We start from the raw sequence: 22,462 nt of genomic DNA, 5'->3' as shown, positions 1-22,462 counted from the left end.
TTCGTTTTTTTTTTAAACCATGGCCCCGGTGGTAAGATGAGGCGACAATAGGGGATCAAAGTTTTACATACAAATATATAGGGAAAATCTTAAAAAATCTTCATCTCAAAAACTACTGGGCCAGGGAAGTGGAAATTTACATGAAAGCTTTCTGACATAGTGCAGGTTCAGGTTTGTTTAAAATCATGGCTCCGGGGGTAAGATGAGGCGATAATAGGCTATCAAAGATTTACATAAATATATAGGGAAAATCTTTTAAAATCTTCTTCTCAAAAACTACTGGGCCAGGAAAGTGGAAATTTACATGACAGCTTCCAGACATAGTGCAGATTCAAGTTTGTTAAAATCATGACCCCGGGGAGTAAGATAAGGCGACAATAGGGGATCAAAGTTTTACATACAAATATATAGGGAAAATCTTTAAAATCTTCTTTTCAAGATCCACTGAGCCAGAAAAGCTGAGATTTACATGAAAGTTTCCTGACATAATGCAGATTCAAGTTTTTGAAACGCATGACCCCTGGGGTTAGGATGGGGTCACAATATGGGGATCAAAGTTTTACATAACTAATAGATAGAAACAATCTTTAAAAAAAAAATTCCTTAAAGGGAAAGGCAACCCTAACCCCATTGTTGCCTTTATGAATAAAGTATTACTTACTGATATCGTAAATTACAGTCTTTAACAAGAAAAATCCTTGCGTAACAATTAAATCAATATTAATCTATCTTATATTTCAAATTACCCGCCGCTAAGAGAGCAGTCATTAAAGTTTAATTTATTACGTCACACCGTCGGTTCCGGTTTATTTCATCAGCAGCACTGTAAACATGACAAGTCACGAACCGTTAAGTTTGGAGTCGTATAGATTTGAGCCCGTTCTTTCGCAATAGGAATGTAAGAAAAGAAGACGTTCAGTCGAGTCGCAGACCAGGCAGATGGTACTCGTTTCTTCATACATGTACATGTCTCAAACCTCAACTTGTCATTACGCAAATGATGGATCCACAGTTTACATAGTATTTTCTTTTCAAATAACCTTGTTAGGTCAGGAATTTCGGGGGGGAAACTTTTTTCACATCTCCCCTTCGCATTAGCGTAATTAACTGCTTGACAAGAAGCCATCCACCTATTTACAATGTATTCTTAAAATCTACCACATGCACATCTTTGATGATCTTTGAATCTCATCTAAACCGGAATAGACGGTGTGACGTCAAAATTATTAATTTTTGTGCTCTTGAATACAAAATAGTTCCGCTTCATGGCAGCCTTTATAGATGGCGGGAATTTTAATTTTTCACGTTTTAAAATTAGTACTGAGGCTTATCTAGGCCATGTATCAACAGAATAATATGATAAATCTTTATAATATAATTAATATTATCATTTATTATGTAAAAAAAAATTGAATTACCTTTCCCTTTAAGAACCATTAAGCTAAAAAAAAAAAGTTTACATTTGCAGAAAAGCTTTCTGACATAGTGCAGATTGAAGTTTGTAAAAATCATGGTCCCCAGGAGTAAGATGTTGCGACAGTAGGGGATCAAAATTTTACATACAAATATATAGGGAAAATCCTTAAACATTTTCTTCTCAAATATCACTGGCCAAGGAAGTTTACGTTTACATGAAGGCTTAATGACATAGTACATATTCAATTTTGCAAAAACCATGGCCCCCGGGAGTAGGTTGGGGCCACAATAGGGATGAAAGTTTTACATGCGAATAGGAAAAATTCTTAAATATGAGCCAAGGTGACTCAGGTGAGCGATGTGGCCTCTTGTTGGTATTAGCTTCACTGCAGAAATGCCCAGTGCGGAGACAGTAATTAAAGTTAGAGTAAATAAAAGAATGGTAAATAGCAAGTCTACTCAGAAAGGTTAATAATTTCAAAAGCGCTTAAACAGTTAAGTTGTGCAGAAACTCCTTTAGATAGACATGTTTTATCTATTAACGATGCTCAAAAATGATAATACAGGAAAGGGCGTTACGCTTTTACTATGAAGATTATTCCTTGACCTATGAAAATCGCTTTGATAAGTAATATCTTCCCACTCCTAAACTTAGATGACAAAAACTGTTCTCGAATTAACATCAAAACGTATGACTTTTCAACTCTTTTCGCGACCATTCCTCACGATAAATTAAAGACTAGACTTTTTAACATCATAGACAGTTGCTTCTTCAACAAAAATGGAAAAAGAAAATATTCATATCACGTGATCAATCAAAAAATTACTTTGTTAAACACCACTCTGATTCTACGCACAAGTACTCTGAAGCTGTTTGGTTTGGTTAGTAAACCCATAGTAAGCCACTTTCTAGGGATTGTGTTGAATTCCCATAGCATACTTTTGGGAATTTAAGTTTTAACTTTTCTGATAAATCTTGTATATATTCTGAAACGTTATTTCTTTCATGGTCTCTTCCACGTACAAGATCAACAGGAAGTGCAGCTTGTCGATAAAAGATCATTTCGTTTGGGCTTTTCCCATATGTACTGGAGATCGGTAAGCTAACATAAGTAAAGGTGTTAACTCTTCTTAATTTTTTCTGATTTTTGTCTTCAAAACCTGACAACATATTTTCAATAGTACGATTAGCCCTTTCAACCATCCCGCCAGATTGGAGTATGTAGGGTATTGTTCGAGTCTTTTCTATCTCTAGCAGTTTACTTAGTATTTGGAATATAATGGACTCAAGGATCTTACTTTGATCAGGGTGTAACTGTATTCGTATATGGATGTTATATATTGCAGTAATTATTTGAGATATAGTAGTAGCCCTTTTTTACGGGGATTGAATCTATGCATTTTGTGAAATAGCAGTAGCAGATTCAGGGGGAGGGGGGGGGGGCAACTCTTGCTATTGATAATGTCCTTTTGTGACCTAAAGTCCCCTAGTACATGTAAGTCCAATGTTAATTTCTGACAAAACGCTTCGGCAAATGAGCCAGGACTACTTGCACTTTTGGGACTATATGTTCCCATTTATAATAAAAAGTGTCATCTTTCCATGGGAAGGAATCAAATCGAACTCAATAATATTTGCAAGCCTCAAATTTGATACATTTCACATAAAGGTTTATCCTTGAGTTTTACTCTATGAATTTCCTAATATTGGGGTCATTTTCTTGTATTTCTCTCAAACTCCTATTTTTACATGACATTAGGAGGGGTAGATGTACGAGTAGTGTTGTGGTTACTAGAGCGGGTTGACAACTTCGCATTATTTAGGTTTGGTTATAACACATTCGTTAATGTTTGCAAATTCCGTCGACACAAGGTCTGCGAGATAGGGCATCCGCATTGTGATGTGATGTTGAATTGTGACCTCCCCATTCTGTGGGAGATATTAACATATGCTTACAATATGCTGAGTATCATAATGAAAAACGCACTGATGAGCTGGTACTACTTTATTAATCACAATATTTCTGTACATTGGCGTAATCAACTGTTTTCATATATAACTGTTTATCACGTCTTCAAAAGTTTTTATACACTGACTGGAGTTTATTTTTCTGTAATAAAAAAGAAAGAAAATATATTTCGCATTAGCATATTTTTATTTTCTTATTATAGGAATGTGCAGAGTTGGGGTGCGTAGTAAACTATCGGGGCATGATGTATCTTGAGCTACTCGACTAATGAGGATGTAGATATCTTTTCAGTAAATAGCAGCTGGTTGCATTCTATCCTACACTAATCTAGAAATGAATATTCATATTTCTCATGTACAAGTTTTATTTTGATTCTACATTAGTAAAGGACTATAGTAGATTTGTTACCTGTAGTGGTCTCCGTACCCCCAGAGTATGCAGTGGTTCCTCGTGTGAATCTTCAACATGTCGCAATGCCTCAAATGCCTGAAAATAAAATCCATAAGCTTAATAGAAATTGTTTAATTTCTTCCCAAGTTTAGCCATAGGTCATGGTGGGTTTCATTCATGCATAAATTTGGTATCACTTACTCTGTGCGACACCATGATTGGGCATTTAAAAACTATCCATTGGACTGTTTCGTAGCAGGGGGGCGTGGTTAAAGATCCCGGATATGTGTAGAATCTCTGGTCAAACGGGAGGACATCTTGCGGGGAGATCCCACAAGATACACTGACAGCGTCGCTGTTTTCGCTTCCCTTCTTGATACATTTTTCTTCGATAGTTTCTTGGCTTGGCGGTTTTCCACATACTAAGTCTACAAATATTCAGGTTACTGGCATGATTATGAAGCAATCATGCTTTTGTACACTATTGATGACGTTCACTTCCTGAATCAAAATTTAGTTGTTCATAGTGGTCTAGGCCACCAGATAAAGTGTTCAACTTGCCTCCTTTTCAATGTTATATGTTCCATAATTTCATTTCCTTTATTATACATGTACTTACCCTTGGGAACAGTGTGTTGCGGCTCTGGGGAATGCGAGGGTTTATGCTCTCTGACCTTTTTGTAATATTTCTCCATTATGAAACTCAGTCTTCTAGCAAATCTCACTTTGCAACGCCCTCGCTGAATAGAGCAAAATTAAAACAAAATGAAGTGTTGCCGTTTCAAATTACCTACATTTTCAAGAGAAAAGAAATGTACAAATATTAAGTTCAATATATATGCACTTGGTCATATCAAATTCATGTACAAGATTTATATGTAATATAAAAAGCTATATATTACCCCTTTGTAGCATTTTTTCAGGAAATATCGGAAGTCTCTATATTTGCAGACCTTTTTATGCTCATGTTTCTGCAAAACATACAAAAAAGACGTTGCTTTATATCCATTCATAAAACGTTAATGCATTTGATCTCAACGGCATACGGCAATGTATGTTTACATTACCTGTATTAGAAACAATCTAAGAAATGTATCTGAATTTCGATCGTTTATTTTTTGATATTCCGACAATCTCTTGGTAATTATGCATACCTCATCTCCCTCCCTTTCTCTCTCGTCGTCATCATCGTCATCGTCATCATCGTCTTCATCCTCTTCGTCATCATCGTCCCCATCCTTCCTTTTGACCTAATTATTCACATCAAATCGCTATTTCTCTCTATTGTTTTGATATTTTCATACTGATTTAGCTTAATGTTGATAATTAAAATTAAAATTTTCTGTAAACTCAGCTCAAAATAGAATATTACGGTTGTGAAAACAACATGTACCTTCAACATCACCCCGATGACCACCAAGCCATCCTTGGCTGGTTTAGCCTTTGCAATGTTGTCAAATTTACTGTCGTAAAATACCATATGAGCCTGAAAGAGAAGATTGTTTTGTATATTGCTTTTCATGAGGTATCATAACATATGGTAATCATTTTACAAAAATATTACCAGGTGTAAATATCATTATATTTAGTCTAGTTTGAGCAAACCCTTAAACCTGTTATCACAGACTGCAATATTTTACAACATTCAACCGGCCCAAAAGTACTTTTAATTACAATTAAAACCCCTCCCCCTCAAATGATAATAACTGCTTTTTCTTCGATGACGGTGTAGGTTGATAGCAAAATATTTTTTTCACAATTCATGTATGTATCGTTTACTAGTATTTCGTGCCTTCAGTTTCAAAACTTTCAGTTTATATTTTACTTACCTCCATGGGGTAAAACTTTCTGTCTATGGAATGCTCTGAACCCCTCCCCTTCTTTCGACCTAGATGCACGTGAAGCTGCGCGAAAATATATTTTTTGTTAGAGGGCCTTCCTGGGACGTTGGTCAGAATAATATTTTCCTCATTATTTTCGTTCACAGCGACATTGAAATCAGGAGCATGTCCTTCAAGAATAAAAATGACAAGAATATAATTTAATGAAACGTAACCGTACTGGGCAAACCATTTATGACATTATTTAACACTTGAAGCAGGTCACATACTTCAGTGGAAACACCCATCATACCTAAATGATGTAAATGTCTACTAAACTAATTGCAAAGAAGAAAAATGATGTTGAGGTTCATCGTCAAGACATTTACTCCTTACACGTGCATATATACATGAAAGGTGAAGATAACGAACACTGATCAATCGGGTAATCATGTAATTTGTCCGGAAAAAAAATTGTCCTACCGTTATTGAAGATCGTGGCTGGTACTCTTTTATGAGTATTTTCGAAAACAAAGCTCTCAATATAGCGAGACTTGGCCTTCCTTGTTCTGATGTTAATGGGAGACTGTCGCCGTTTTGAGCCACAAGTTGTCCAACATTCGTTTAATCTGCACCAATGTTTTGGCCCTGAAACACACGTTATAAAGATGCATAACTGTTTTATTTGACAAATTCTATAACTATTGTCGAAATCTGAGAACGAAATGTGAATACAAGTAATAGTTATTGTATAATATTCAATTTGGTGTATCTTGACTTATTAAGACGAAGGGCGATGACGAGTGCGAGTTTCTGCCCTTTGTCCAAATAAATCAAGATAGTCAATAATTGTCTTGTATCATGACCAATTCAAAGAAATTTTTTCCATGTGACCCGTAGTCCTTGTGAGATTTTTTTTATTATTATTCTCGATGAAAAATCGAATTTTTTGTCAGATAACCACATATCTTTGTTTCGTTTCCCACTACAATTGGTAATCAGAACTAGCGTTCCAGACAATGAACGTGGAGGACTTGAGAGTATGATATGAACTTTTGTTAACCAAGGAGCACTTCATGTTAACTCACAATTTAGCTTGATGAAATTGAAATACTGAATTGTTCCAGTACCAGAGGGGGCACATTTTGGTTTGGCGTTGACGTTGAAAATTTGGTGTTTCGTCAATAAATTGACTTCACAAAAGTTGTGGTTCAAATCAATTTCATCACACTTATGAAAGGTGAAGACAACGAACAATGATCAATCTCATAACTCCCATAAGCAATACAATATAGATAGTTTGACAAACACGGACCCCTGGATACACCAGAGGTGGGATCAGGTGCCCAGGAGGAGTAAGTATCCCCTGTCGACCGGTCCCACCCGCCGTGAGCCCTATATCCTGATCCGGTAAACGGAGTTATCCGTAGTACTTATGCAATAAAAAAAAATTCCGGGCTGTTTTGATAAAAAGTTCATATCATGTGAATTAACATTGATTTGCTTATTTTGAAGTTTTATTATTTCGACCAAAAATATTTACAGTAAATATCTTTATATATAGCAAATTGAAATTTCAGTTTGGAGAGATGTAAAAGTGTGTCATGTGACTGCTAGCTCTACCCATTACCGGATCCACATGAATTCAAAGGGGAACCCCCCACCACAACTATGATACAAGTATTAATACATGCACTTAAAACTTCCCTCCTTTTTACACCTAGTGTATCATTATTTTTCTTTTACTTTGCAATTTTCAACACATACATGTATGGTTTTAACCATAGTTGAGTATTTTTATGTGATAAATGATATATGAAGTTCATTATTTTGATTTATACCGCTGAGGAAAATTTTGGTCCATATATTCCAAAACATAGACTACATAAAGTTGTTTCAAAAGTATTTTCAAAATTGTGTAATATAAATAATGATATCTTTAAACTTTTATTAAAATGAAATACTTTAAAGACAAACAACATATTTACACATGTTCAGGGTTTTGCTGTTTTCCAGTATTTTATTCCTATGGTATTTGTTATTATGGATCGTCACCAGGCGGAAGTAATTTCTGTTTATTCACTGCGGGGTGGCTGTGTGTTTGTTTCCAGTATGGATGATTTTTCTAATTGAATTAATGGTGTAATCTATACTTGAAAAGTTTTATTTGTATCGCCTACATTGCTGTAAATTCAACCACGTGGGTATCAAACATATTTCAATAAAATTTATCGCTTATACATGTATTGTTATTGAAACAGTAAATCTGAAGAACTAAACAATACTATTATTCCAAGTATATATTTTTTCAGACAGTTAATTAAAAACAATATATAAGACAATTACTTAATACTGATAATTGGAACATAGTTTTATACAATTTATTTCAATAAAAACAATATATAAGGCAATAAGTAAATTGTGTTCAAAATAACGTTGAATAAGGGCAAATTTAAGAATAATTATCGCGATACCTATAGGTGCACTGGGTCTTGGTAAACACCTTTCTCTGGTCAAACTTTAGAAACTTCACGCATATACACAGGCATTCCTTTATTCAAAATAATGTGTAGTTTCAGTATATCCGGCCCATAAATGTGCTTGTGTCGCTTCCTGTATTGTCAATGATGTGTATTAGTAATATTAATTGTTTTATTTGAATTACACGTATGCGGATAGCCTCTGGGAAGACTAGTGTATTTGGGTCATTCTTTAAATAAAGCACTGACATAATTATTACATGACAACAGCTACTAATCATCATTACGAAATAAAGTAAGTGTTCATCCGCGTATGCACGAGAATGCACGAGAATATGATGACACGTGTGAAAAGTCTCACCGAACGAGTGGATCCTGAAAGGACCCAAATGGAAATACATTGTACTATAGTAAGCCTTAGGGCTTTTATGGCCCATTCTGGTATATAATTTCACAAACTGAAATACATTGTACTATAGTAAGCCTTAGGCCTTTTATGGGTCACTCTGGTATATAATTTCACATCTTTTTCAACAATGTTCAACAGTAGTTATATTATACTTTATCCCATGTGAGTTCCTTTTACTCCATATCATTATATAATTATGGTGCATTTTATATAAAACTTTGTTTTATGTTATAATTTCTTGGAAAATTTATATAGATGACATTGTATATTTATCTATAAATGTACTTGCCCGAATTTATTTTTGAAAGGTTTGGAAATTTTGTTATCTTTGATATCGAAGAAAGAAAAACATCGTACTGTTACAGGTCTACGAATCCCATTAAGGACTATTTCCACGAACCTTTGCTGTCGTTTTAATTCATAATATTTTGAAAATCAAATGTAAACAACACTGCCACCATATTTAACTATTTGAACAGTGTATCTTTTTAATAGAAATTATTATAATTTGTATCTTCTATAAATTTACTTACATTTATTTCTATTTCTGTTTAAGTATGAATAACGACGGACCTCTTTCGATATGGTGCACTCCCAAACGTTTATCTGATAAGATGATGGGGAAAAAAAGCTGTTGACTAAGAGTAATTTAGAATGGATGACTTTTCAAATGATGAAAGACCATAAGAAGTAAGTTTAACCAACATAATTAAACATATGAATAGATAACTTAGATATTATTATTTTAAAATCTATCTTTAAATTGATCAGATGACCCATTTGTTTTTTTAAAGCAAATTCTCTCTCTCTCTCTCTCTCTCTCTCTCTCTCTGAGAGGGGCGGTGGTGTGCGACTCGTATCTTTTGTGCCACAAACAGATATTATATTTTGAGAATCAATAACTTTTGGGAGGGGTGAGGGGTATATTTGTTATCTGGGAAGGAAAAAATGTCTTAAAAGTGGGGCAACAATGCACTACAGAAACTTATAGAGGTCCTTTCTTTCGTTTGTCTCTCTGAAGTAATTACAACATCTTTTACCTCAATTTCCGAACAATTTCCCATTTGTTCTTCAAGTTTCTAATTGCTGATACATTTATTCATTTTCTCTTCTTTTTTTTCTTTACTTTGGGATGAAATCGGTGACCTGTTTTGCTATCCTGTTTCTTGATTACACTCTCCAGTATCAAAATGTAGAACAGCATGGAAAAACTTATGATTAAGTTTACATTCCTAAAGTCCCCATATTCCTATGGAATTCAAATCTCATACGCTCCAATTTTTATTTCCATTGATTAATTTAAAACTAATAATCTTCGTACATGTAGTTGCACTTTATGACATTGATGTATACAAGGTCTGAAGAATGAAAACATATTGTTTAAACAAAACTAATAATCTTACCTTCGCAATCATTTCTATCGTAGCTAAAATGAGCATCTTCGATATTTTCGTAATAACACAACCCGCTTGACTGAGGCCTTTTGGACAGGTAGCCGGCACCGTTTACCGCCCCTATATACAATAAACTGCACACGAGTACCAGACTCAAAACTGCCATCTCTATCGAATGAAGAAACAAGCTGTCCCGCTCTCCTTTTATACCTCAAAGCAAACGCGGTTACATAAGACACGTGATTTTTGTACACATGTAGAGGGAAATGATTTTGATAAAGATCCTGCTGATTATTTTTGACATGGATACCTGGTACCATTCCCCGAAAATTACCGTATGGACTTAATATTCAAGTGATTTTGTAAACATATATCAAATTATTTGACAACAAACACATGCATGTAACGAGAAAGACATCCGTAAGGTATTCTACTAATATATACTAAATAAATGCTTAATTGTCAAAAATGTGACAATTGAAAAAAAGTGATTATCTGTCTTCTTCTGCTCAAGAGGCAATACTCACCTCATTCTTAGTCAGTGGAATAAAAGGCATATAACACCCTTAGGTAGGAGAGCTGTTTTATCAGTTTTGAATCACATACTAATAGTTGTCTCAAATCCTCCCGAAAATGCCTGTGTAGAGCTTCAGGAATTATTTTATTTTCAAACTTCAGGAATTATTATATTTTCATTTATATGAAATGATCCCCATTATAGGATTTTTAAAAAGGGCATTGTAAAACATCATGAGAATGGTGGACTGAAAATTATAGATACATGTATAAGTGTCTTTACAGTTATAGCGTATATTTGAAACGTTGCAATATACAAATCTTGGTTTATATGCGAAAACCTTGACTTCTATTCAATAATCTTGTTATCTATATGAGAAAATCTTGATTTATATGCCATAATCTTGATATTTGTATGCGAAATGTTTGATTTGTATGCGATGATCTTGAAATTTATATGTGAAAATTTTGATGTACAATGTACGTTCGACAATCTTGATATTTATATGCCAAGATTATTGAATATAAATCAATATTAATTGCATGTAAATCAAATTTGTGCATATAAATATCAAGATTATCGAATATAAATCAAGATTTATCGAATTTATATAACAATATCATCGAATATAAATCAGAATTTTTCGAATGTAAAGAACAAGATTATCGATAGGAATAAGATTATCGAATATTAATACTACAATTATCTAATATATATATCAAGATTGATCGCATATATATAAAACTTTTCACAGGTAAGTATCAAGATTACCGAATATAACTAAAGAGTAACAAGGTTATCGAAATAAATCAAGATTTTCGCATTTAAACCAAGATTTGTATAATATTGCAACGTTTCACCCGCAATATACGGCGGCTCTGAAACTTTTTTTTGGATGAGACAACTAATATTTCCAGATAAAGGTCTTCTTTAATTCTTACCCGAACTACACACTGCAAAGCTTTTTGGTTGATAGGTAGAATATATTAAACAATTTGGAGTCTTTTAACCAATTATGGGTTGATGTTTTTAAGTCATCAATTCTCAGAAAGATTAACTTACGGGTAAAGTTACCGCAGACATTAAATTTTAATCCCACTATTCATATTGGAGAGAAAATATTCATCAACTTTTCCATCGTCAGCATCCCATATTTGTATAGCAATATTTCATTATCACCTGCATAAGGTGCTTATGTATCTCAACTGACTCGATGCGCGATAGCAAGTTCTGCGTTTGATCAATCTTTAAATCAAGACAGGCTACTGACAAATAATTTGATGTTACAGGGTTTTCAACATTCTCGGTTATAAAAAGTCAAAATTTTGCAAATTCTATGTTCGTTATAATGATTTCATTTGCAATATACAATCCATCACTGGATCGATTGCTATTTGACGTGTTTCATATCAATTGTTAGGCCGTTCATTTCATACTGATTTTGACTATGGATTACTACGTTTGCCTGATCACGATATAAAGCTCACGGCCGGCAGATGTGACCGATCAACAGGGGATGCTTACTCCTCCTAGGCACCTGATCCCACCTCTGCTATGTTCTGGTTTGCCCTTCTTTTAATTATGCATTCTTTATAGGATTTAAGAGATTGATCACTGTTCGTTCTGTTCTTTGTTTATGTATGAATGTTACATTAGATATACGAATGACCTCATTCATGAGGATGCTTCTATTTATATATGTGATCATTTTTGTTATATTTATTTAAATGTTATAGATTTTATTGGTATACGGCATGTAATAAAAGCTTGGACTAAAAGCCAGCTTAAAAATTATCTAACCCATTTATTTCATCTAACATCTTTACACTAACAAAATGTTAGAAATTAAGGCAATTTTATGACATTTTTAATCATAATCAGTGAAAATTTATATTCAAACTACCATTCCAATACTAAGAACTTCAACCTTTAGTGGTTTCATTATAGATACTGAATAAGGTGTTGGTAATTTCTGGTGTATATTTTGCCATAAAGATGAGGAAACAACATATTCTTTGGGGAGGGGGAGGAATGATGCTCAATTATGAAATGTTTGGCAATTAGAATTTTTTTTTAAAATCTTGAAACCGTTTGGATTCGTTTATTAGTGACCAGAGAGCAACTCTATTTTCACATTTGTCTTTTATAATTTCTAACCGTCCTTATGAGTGTAAAATAAGAAGAGTGTATAAAAATCCCAACATCAGAAATTAATAAATCAAAAAAATGTGATTTGGAATAAATAATCAATGGAAGCCGAGAATATCGACATGGCATTTGAAAATATTCACAAAAGAATTTCTTTCTGTGTACAAAAATGTACACCTAACATCATTTACCATTACGACGAGTTATGGTTCGACTGCCTTTTCTAGAAAACAATTAAAATTTCATCAAGCATTGAGAGCTAAGACAAATTCTTATTGGAATCGGTATCTCAGTAAATAATATTGGAAGAGCATGTGATATCAAATAATTATGAAACTGTAGATTTATCTAAAATAATAAAAGATTTAAGTATCATATGTTAAGCAATCTAATGAAATTCTACAAAACTGTAATGAAATTTCCTCTTTGCAAATTTCAAATGAAAACTAGTTTTAATTGTAACGGGGACCGTTACAGATGTTCCCCAAACCTCCCCCAATTAAAACGTGATGTCCTTGTGAATCTATAGGAAAAAATCATTTTATTTTAGCCTTTAATTACATGTAGTACGTTCAATATGGTCATTTCAGTACCAAGAAATGAAAGAAAGCGTTGCACGTGCATACACGCGCACGCGTGTATGATTCCGAATTTTTGTTGATGTCGTTCAACAGGCATTTGTATCATCTACCCACAGTATGAATTTCATAACGTTTCCAACAAATATAAGGAAGTTATAGCGATTTTAAAATCGTCCAATCAGAAATCAGCACACGTGCATGCTGAGCAGTAATTCTAACCACAGCAATTTGTAAGGAGTAAAAAGATACATCTAAACCCCTAATATGAATAGAATTTGATGAAAAACAAAAACGTTATCGTCCTTTAAAAATTGAACATTTAAAAACCGTTGCACGCGCATTCGCGTGTGCGTTGGCATTTTTTGTTACACCAACATATAGATACACATAGTGTCTACATATGCTGTGAATATCATCTCATTCGCTTCATAAATAAGATAGTTACAAACGTTTTAGCATTATCCAATCAAAATGAAGCGTACGTGCATGCGCGTGCAAATTGGTAATTTTGACCATGTAAATCAGTTAAGGGTCTCAATATCTACCTATGATATGAATTTCAAGCCATTTCAATGAACAACAAAAAAGTTAGACTGATTCCAAAGTTAGCGTACAAATTTTGTAATGCGCGTGCACGCGCATGCGTGCGCGTGCTGGCAAAATAACTATTATTTTTCATATGTACAAATGATATACTATCATCCTATTTAGGTTTTATATCGCTTCCTTCAATATTCTGATTTTCCATTTTTTGTACCAAAATTGCAATGCACGTGCGCGCGCGTGCATGCACGTGCAAACAAAATAACTATCACTATGCACATCTACAAACGCTATACTATCATCCTGGAAAGTTTCATATCGATCCCTTTTGTAGTTTCTGAGAACACTACCGGACAAAAAAGTACCGGAGAAAAAGAATAATAATAATAATAACTAGTTCTAATTGTAACGGGAACCGTTACAGATGTTCCCCAAACCTCCCCCAATTAAAAAGTGATGTCCTTGTGAATCTATAGGAAAAAATCATTTTATTTTAGCCTTTAATTACATGTAGTACGTTCAATATGGTCATTTCAGTACCAAGAAATGAAAGAAAGCGTTGCACGTGCATACACGCGCACGCGTGTATGATTCCGAATTTTTGTTGATGTCGTTCAACAGGCATTTGTATCATATACCCACAGTATGAATTTCATAACGTTTCCACCAAATATAAGGAAGTTATAGCGATTTTAAAATCGTCCAATCAGAAATCAGCACACGTGCATGCACGTGATGAGCAGTAATTCTAACCACAGCAATTTGTAAGGAGTACCAAGATACATCTAAACCCCTAATATGAATAGAATTTGATGAAAACAAAAACGTTATCGTCCTTTAAAAATTGAACATTTAAAAAACGTTGCACGCGCATGCGCGTGTGCGTTGGCATTTTTTGTTACACCAACATATAGATACACATATTGTCTACATATGCTGTGAATATCATCTCATTCGCTTCATAAATAAGATAGTTACAAACGTTTTAGCATTATCCAATCAAAATGAAGCGCACGTGCATGCGCGTGCAAATTGGTAATTTTGACCATGTAAATCAGTTAAGGGTCTCAATATCTACCTATGATATGAATTTCAAGCCATTTCAATGAACAACAAAAAAGTTAGACTGATTCCAAAGTTAGCGTACAAATTTTGTAATGCGCGTGCACGCGCATGCGTGCGCGTGCTGGCAAAATAACTATTATTTTTCATATGTACAAATGATATACTATCATCCTATTTAGGTTTTATATCGCTTCCTTCAATATTCTGATTTTCCATTTTTTGTACCAAAATTGCAATGCACGTGCGCGCGCGTGCATGCACGTGTAAACAAAATGACTATCACTATGCACATCTACAAACGCTATACTATCATCCTGGAAAGTTTCATATCGATCCCTTTTGTAGTTTCTGAGAACACTACCGGACAAAAAAGTACCGGAGAAAAAGAATAATAATAATAATAAGAAGAAGAAACAGAGTAAAAACAATATGTTCCCAAACTTTGTTTGGGGAACATAATAATAACTAGAAACTCATTACTAGTAATGAGTAGGTCTTCCGTTAGACCACTTCCGGTAAAGAGTTTTCCGATCCTACAAAAACCATTCAAATATATCAGAAAATGTACTTTAACAATAAATGAGAAGTGTATTATCGAATTTTTTACTCATTTCTTGTAACTTCCGGTAATGACCGGAAGTACTATTCAGATGTGTTTTCCTATAAATGACAGCGACTCTTTACTATCTATATTTCCTGAAAATTTCACGTCTCTATCTGAAAGAGTTCTCAACAAAAAGAAGTAGACTAAAGAAAGAAAAAGTAGTAGTTTACTACCGACCGGAAGTCAATTTTGAAAAACAAAATTATCAAAACTTTAGAAGTTGATACTTTTATTATGACATGTGAAAATCATATCAAAGACTTCAAATATAAGCGAGATTTATGGGGACAAAGAGATGAAAAGAAAAAGGTATTTTATCAAGAAACCGGAAGTAGTTGTTTTGACTACCGACGGAGTCAATATTCTTTTGACACTTTCAAAGAGATTTAATAAACTAGTATAGGTTTCAATTTAAAAGAAAAAGTTTGAAATTTGCGATTCTTTCCATCACTTCCGGTGACGACAGGAAGTGACGGTCGACATGTTCAACCCTCTACTGCACGCCTGCAAAGGGAGATTGATCATCCCTGAATAATTGATGAACCTATATTTTACCTTTTCCAAGAAAAATGCTCGACAAAATTCCTTTTGAGAAACAGAAAATCGGCCATATTATCCGACCGGAAGTGAATTTTGTAAAAACAAAAATAATTATAGCAAGGTCATTTCATAAGACATTATTCCTAAAAATTTGAAGAAAAGATGTCCAGCCATCTCTGAGAAATCACTCGAACAAATCGGAAAATCGACAATTTTTCAAATGCTTCCGGTATAGACCGGAAGTGACGGACAAAAAAATTGAATGAATGTGTACAATGGACTAATGTTAGTTGATCAACTCTACAAGTTTCAAGCGTCTATCTATATTCATTATTGAGAAACTGAAAAAACAAGGTTTGAATATGTCCACCCCATATCTCACGACCGGAAGTGAGATTTACAAAAATATTTCAATTTACTCTAGACATTTATAGTGTCTATAACATATGTAAAATTCATATCAGTAACTTCTTTTATGACCGAGATTTATGGCACTGAAAAATGAGAGAATGCATAGTCTTTCTTTGATATAACCGGAAGTTGGAGATTCAACTTCCGGTGGGGTTAACATTTTTTTTTAATTAGAACGAGACCTAGTAAACCGATATAGGTTTCAATTTGAAAGAAAAAAGTTTGAAATTTATGATTCTTTAATCACTTCCGGTGACGACCGGAAGTGACGGCCGACATTCTCAACCCCCTACTGCACGCCTACAAAGTGAGATCTATTAACTCTGAAAATTTGGTGACTCTATCTTTTACCGTTTCTGAGAAAAACGCTTGACAACGAAAACAGCTAATAAGCCGTATTTACCGACCGGAAGTGAATTTTACAAAAATATTTGACGTTACTCTAGACATTTGTAGTGACTATAATATATGTAAAACTCAACTCATTAACTAGTTTCATGACCGAGATTTATGGCACTGAAAAATGAGAGAATGAGTGGGCTTTCTTTGATATAACCGGAAGTTGAAGATTCAACTTCCGGTGGGGTCAACATTTTTTGAGAATTAGAACGAGATATAATAAACCAAAGTAGGTTTCAAGTTGAAAGAAAAAAGTTGGAAATTCATGATTTATTTAATCACTTCCGGTGACGACCGGAAGTGACGGCGACAAAAAATAATACGTGCATGCACCATAGAGAAAATAGATCTATCATCCCTGAAAGTTTCATTCGATTATCTTTAGTGGTTTTCAAGTTTACCCCCGGACAAACTTTCTTTCAAAAACCGGAAATTCGGACGTATCTGACGAACGGAAGTGAATTTTGAAAAAATGAAAAAAATGCCTCGAGGTACCATCGTTGTCTATAACCTGTGAAAGTTTCAGGAAAATCCATCAAGCGGTCTCGGGAGACGAAAGGGAAAAAATAATAATAATAATAACTAGACACGATCTCGTTGCGAGCAACGAGTAGGTCTTCCGTCCGATTTGTTGATGCACTCGGAGTTAAAAAAAAAAAAAAGAAGAAGACAAATGAGTCCCAATTTAGTTTCCGACTTTAAGACACTTTAGATGTAATCAACTTTTCATATCATAAGCTTCTGAAGCAAAGTTGCGGTGAAATTCGTTTGAAATTCGACTCTCCAGGCGAGCCATAAGGCCCGCGGGCCTATTTCTTGATGTCATTTGTTAGCCCTCTATAGACTCAACAACTTTAGTTCTATATGTCTTTACAAAATATTTACCTGTAAAAAGTTATTGAGATCGACCGATATCGACAAAAAATCGACTCTACAGGCGAGCCATTAGGACCATAGGCCTATTTCTTGATATCAATCGATAGATCTCGATAAACTGAACAACTTTTGTTCAATATGTCCTTACAAAATATTTACCAGTTACAAGTTTTTGAAATCGACTGATATCGACAAAAATCGACTCTACAGGCGATCCATGAGGCCCACAGACCCATTTTTTGATATTGATCGATAGGTTATGACACATTGAACAACTTTTGTTCAATAATGCTTTTCAAAAAATATGTCATTTTAAAGATATGAGGCGTCAAATATTTACGATTTTGGCCCTTAAAATCTCTAATTACGTAACATATGACCTACTTTTTGATTTGATAAGATCAAGCTCATTGAGATGAACATTTCCGCTTCTACAACTTATTATAAAATATTAATAGTTTGTGAGATATTCTCAAAAACATTTGGACCCTTCTGAACCCCTAATTTAAAGGGCCAGCCCGTTTTGCTTGATATCGTAAGAAAGGCCTTGTCATTTTAAACATTTTTTGCTCAACAAGTATTTAGAAATTCTTTACCGTTCTCGAGTTATCTCTACAAGAAATATTTAGGGGCCAAACTGTAGCTCCCTAACGGGGCCACATAGGGAAAAAACGAAATGTACATATTGTTTAGATTATCATTTTGAACAACTTTTGTTCAATAATGCTTTTCAAAATATTTGTCGTTTTCAAGATATGAGGCGTCAATTATTTATGATTTTGGCCCTTAAAATCCCTTATTACGTAACATATGACCTACTTTTTGATTTGATTAGAACAAGCTCGTTTAGATGAACATTTCCGCTTCAATAACTTATTACAAAATATTAATAGTTTCTGAGATATTCTCATAAACCTTTGGACCCTTCTGGGCCCCTAATTTAAAGGGTCAGCCCCTTTTGCTTGATATCGTAAGAAAGGTCATGACATTTCAAACATTTTTTGTTCAACAAGTATTTAGAAATTCTTTACCGTTCTCGAGTTATTTCTAGAAGTAATGTTTAGGGGCCAAACTGTAGCTCCCTAACGGGGCCACATAGGGTAAAAACGAAATATGCATATTGTTCAGATCATCATTCTGAACAACTTTTGTTCTTTATTGCTTTCCAAAATATTTGTCGTTTTCGAGATACAAGGGGTAAAAAATTTATGGTTTTGGCCCTTAAAATCCCTTATTACGTAACATATGACCTAAATTTTTATATGAATAGATTTGGATTGTTGAGATGAACATTTTTTGTTCTTTGACTTATACCAAAATATTAACGATTTTTGAGATATTTGATCTAGACTTTGAGCCCTTCTAGATCCCTAATTTAAGGGGCTAGCCCCTAAATCTTGATATTTTCGAAAAGATCTTGTAAATGTGCACAACTTTTGATCTACATGTCTTAACAAAATATTTGCAAGAAAAAAGATATTGGAGATCAAAGGTCAAAAATCGCCGAAATCGGCGAAAAATTTTGGCATCCATTTTTTCAGGTCCAGGCGAGCGTTTAGGCAAATCGCCTCCGGTAAAATCGAATCCCCCATAAATCTTCTAAAATGTTTACTCCATCTTGTGTAGAAATTTCAAGACTCTAGCTTCAAAACTAACGGAGGAGATGTGTGGACAACAAGGCCCTTCAAAAAGTCACTAAAAGAGAGATAACTCCTGACCGGAAGTGACGTCAAGCACGAAATTTTGCAAGCAAAGTCTCGTCACCAAAAGACATCTTTCCTGAAAATTTCGTGAAAATCGATCGAGAAATGGCTGAGAAAAACGCGTGTACTACCAAGGAAAATAATAATAATAACTAGACACGATCTCGTTGCGAGCAACGAGTAGGTCTTCCGTCCGATTTGTTGATGCACTCGGAGTTAAAAAAAAAAAAGAAAAAAAAAGACAAATGAGTCCCAATTTAGTTTCCGACTTTAAGACACTTTAGATGTAATCAATTTTTCATATCATAAGCTTCTGAAGCAAAGTTGCGGTGAAATTCGTTTGAAATTCGACTCTCCAGGCGAGCCATAAGGCCCGCGGGCCTATTTCTTGATGTCATTTGTTAGCCCTCTATAGACTCAACAACTTTAGTTCTATATGTCTTTACAAAATATTTACCTGTAAAAAGTTATTGAGATCGACCGATATCGACAAAAAATCGATTCTACAGGCGAGCCATTAGGACCATAGGCCTATTTCTTGATATCAATCGATAGATCTCGATAAACTGTACAACTTTTGTTCAATATGTCCTTACAAAATATTTACCAGTTACAAGTTTTTGAAATCGACTGATATCGACAAAAATCGACTCTACAGGCGATCCATGAGGCCCACAGACCCATTTTTTGATATTGATCGATAGGTTATGACACATTGAACAACTTTTGTTCAATAATGCTTTTCAAAAAATATGTCGTTTTAAAGATATGAGGCGTCAAATATTTACGATTTTGGCCCTTAAAATCTCTAATTACGTAACATATGACCTACTTTTTGATTTGATAAGATCAAGCTCGTTGAGATGAACATTTCCGCTTCTACAACTTATTATAAAATATTAATAGTTTGTGAGATATTCTCAAAAACATTTGAACCCTTCTGAACCCCTAATTTAAAGGGCCAGCCCGTTTTGCTTGATATCGTAAGAAAGGCCTTGTCATTTTAAACATTTTTTGCTCAACAAGTATTTAGAAATTCTTTACCGTTCTCGAGTTATCTCTACAAGAAATATTTAGGGGCCAAACTGTAGTTCCCTAACGGGGCCACAAAGGGAAAAAACGAAATTTACATATTGTTTAGATTATCATTCTGAACAACTTTTGTTCAATAATGCTTTTCAAAATATTTGTCGTTTTCAAGATATGAGGCGTCAATTATTTATGATTTTGGCCCTTAAAATCCCTTATTACGTAACATATGACCTACTTTTTGATTTGATAAGAACAAGCTCGTTTAGATGAACATTTCCGCTTCAATGACTTATTACAAAATATTAATAGTTTCTGAGATATTCTCATAAACCTTTGGACCCTTCTGGGCCCCTAATTTAAAGGGTCAGCCCCTTTTGCTTGATATCGTAAGAAAGGTCATGACATTTCAAACATTTTTTGTTCAACAAGTATTTAGAAATTCTTTACCGTTCTCGAGTTATTTCTAGAAGTAATTTTTAGGGGCCAAACTGTAGCTCCCTAATGGGGCCACATAGGGTAAAAACGAAATATGCATATTGTTCAGATCATCATTCTGAACAACTTTTGTTCTTTATTGCTTTTCAAAATATTTGTCGTTTTCGAGATACAAGGGGTAAAATATTTATGGTTTTGGCCCTTAAAATCCCTTATTACGTAACATATGACCTAAATTTTTATATGAATAGATTTGGATTGTTGAGATGAACATTTTTTGTTCTTTGACTTATACCAAAATATTAACGATTTTTGAGATATTTGATCTAGACTTTGAGCCCTTCTAGATCCCTAATTGAAGGGGCTAGCCCCTAAATCTTGATATTTTCGAAAAGATCTCGTAAATGTGCACAACTTTTGTTCTACATGTCTTAACAAAATATTTGCAAGAAAAAAGATATTGGAGATCAAAGATCAAAAATTGCCGAAATCGGCGAAAAATTTTGGCATCCATTTTTTCAGGTCCAGGCGAGCGTTTAGGCAAATCGCCTCCGGTAAAATCGAATCCCCCACAAATCTTCTAAAATGTTTACTCTATCTTGTGTAGAAATTTCAAGACTCTAGCTTCAAAACTAACGGAGGAGATGTGTGGACAACAAGGCCCTTCAAAAAGTCACTAAAAGAGAGATAACTCCTGACCGGAAGTGACGTCAAGCACGAAATTTTGCAAGCAAAGTCTCGTCACCAAAAGACATCTTTCCTGAAAATTTCGTGAAAATCGATCGAGAAATGGCTGAGAAAAACGCGTGTACTACCAAGGAAAATAATAATAATAATAATGAAGAAGAAGAACGCGAACAATAATAGTAAGGTCTTCCGCAGGAGACGGAAGACCTTAATAAGAAAAAACAGTAGAATCACTAGAAGGTCTTCCGTTGGAAACAGAAGACCTTAATGAAGAAGAAGAACGCGAACAATAATAGTAAGGTCTTCCGCAGGAGACGGAAGACCTTAATAATAATAACTAGAAACTCATTACTAGTAATGAGTAGGTCTTCCGTTAGACCACTTCCGGTAAAAAGCTTTCTGTTCCTACGAAAACCATTTAAATATATCAGAAAATGTGCCTTAACAATGAATGAGAAATGTATTATCGAATTTTTTACTCATTTCTCGTAACTTCCGGTGATGACCGGAAGTACTTTTATGATGCGTTTTCCTATAAATGACAGCGACTCTTTACTGTCTATATTCCCTGAAAATTTCACGTCTCTATCTGAAAGAGTTCTCAGCAAAAAGAAGTAGACTAAAGAAAGAAAAAGTAGTAGGTTACTACCGACCGGAAGTCAATTTTGAAAAAGAAAATGATCCAAACTCTAGAAGTTGATACTTTTATTATGACATGTGAAAATCATATGGAAGACTTCAAATATACGCGAGATTTATGGTGACAAAGAGATGAAAAGTAAAAATGTATTTTATCAAGAAACCGGAAGTAGTTGTTTTGACTACCAACGGAGTCAATATTCTTTTGACACTTTCAAAGAGACTTAATAAACTAGTATAGGTTTCAATTTACAAGAAAAAGTTTGAAATTTGCGATTCTTTCAATCACTTCCGGTGACGACAGGAAGTGACGGTCGACATGTTCAACCCTCTACTGCACGACTGCAAACGGAGATTTATAATTCCTGAATAATTGATGAACCTATATTTTACCTTTTCCAAG

General features: G+C 34.2%; 1 protein-coding gene across 1 annotated transcript; it reads right to left on the bottom strand.

The window, feature by feature from the left end:
• Positions 1-3,407: 3,407 nt before the first annotated feature.
• Positions 3,408-10,060, bottom strand: LOC125659249 (nacrein-like protein). Its single transcript, XM_056148530.1, has 10 exons — positions 9,889-10,060; positions 6,080-6,244; positions 5,606-5,787; positions 5,170-5,262; positions 4,931-5,026; positions 4,679-4,747; positions 4,396-4,516; positions 3,978-4,204; positions 3,795-3,872; positions 3,408-3,527 (listed from the first exon to the last, which is right to left on the bottom strand). The coding sequence occupies exons 1-10, from the start codon at positions 10,043-10,045 to the stop codon at positions 3,492-3,494; spliced, it is 1,224 nt and encodes a 407-aa protein (XP_056004505.1). The 5' UTR covers positions 10,046-10,060; the 3' UTR covers positions 3,408-3,491.
• Between the last annotated feature and the right edge of the window lie 12,402 nt (positions 10,061-22,462).

This window comes from Ostrea edulis, chromosome 9 (genome assembly GCF_947568905.1).
Source record: "Ostrea edulis chromosome 9, xbOstEdul1.1, whole genome shotgun sequence".
In the NCBI taxonomy this organism is placed as follows: domain Eukaryota; kingdom Metazoa; phylum Mollusca; class Bivalvia; order Ostreida; family Ostreidae; genus Ostrea; species Ostrea edulis.
This window is presented reverse-complemented; position numbering and strand designations above follow the sequence as displayed.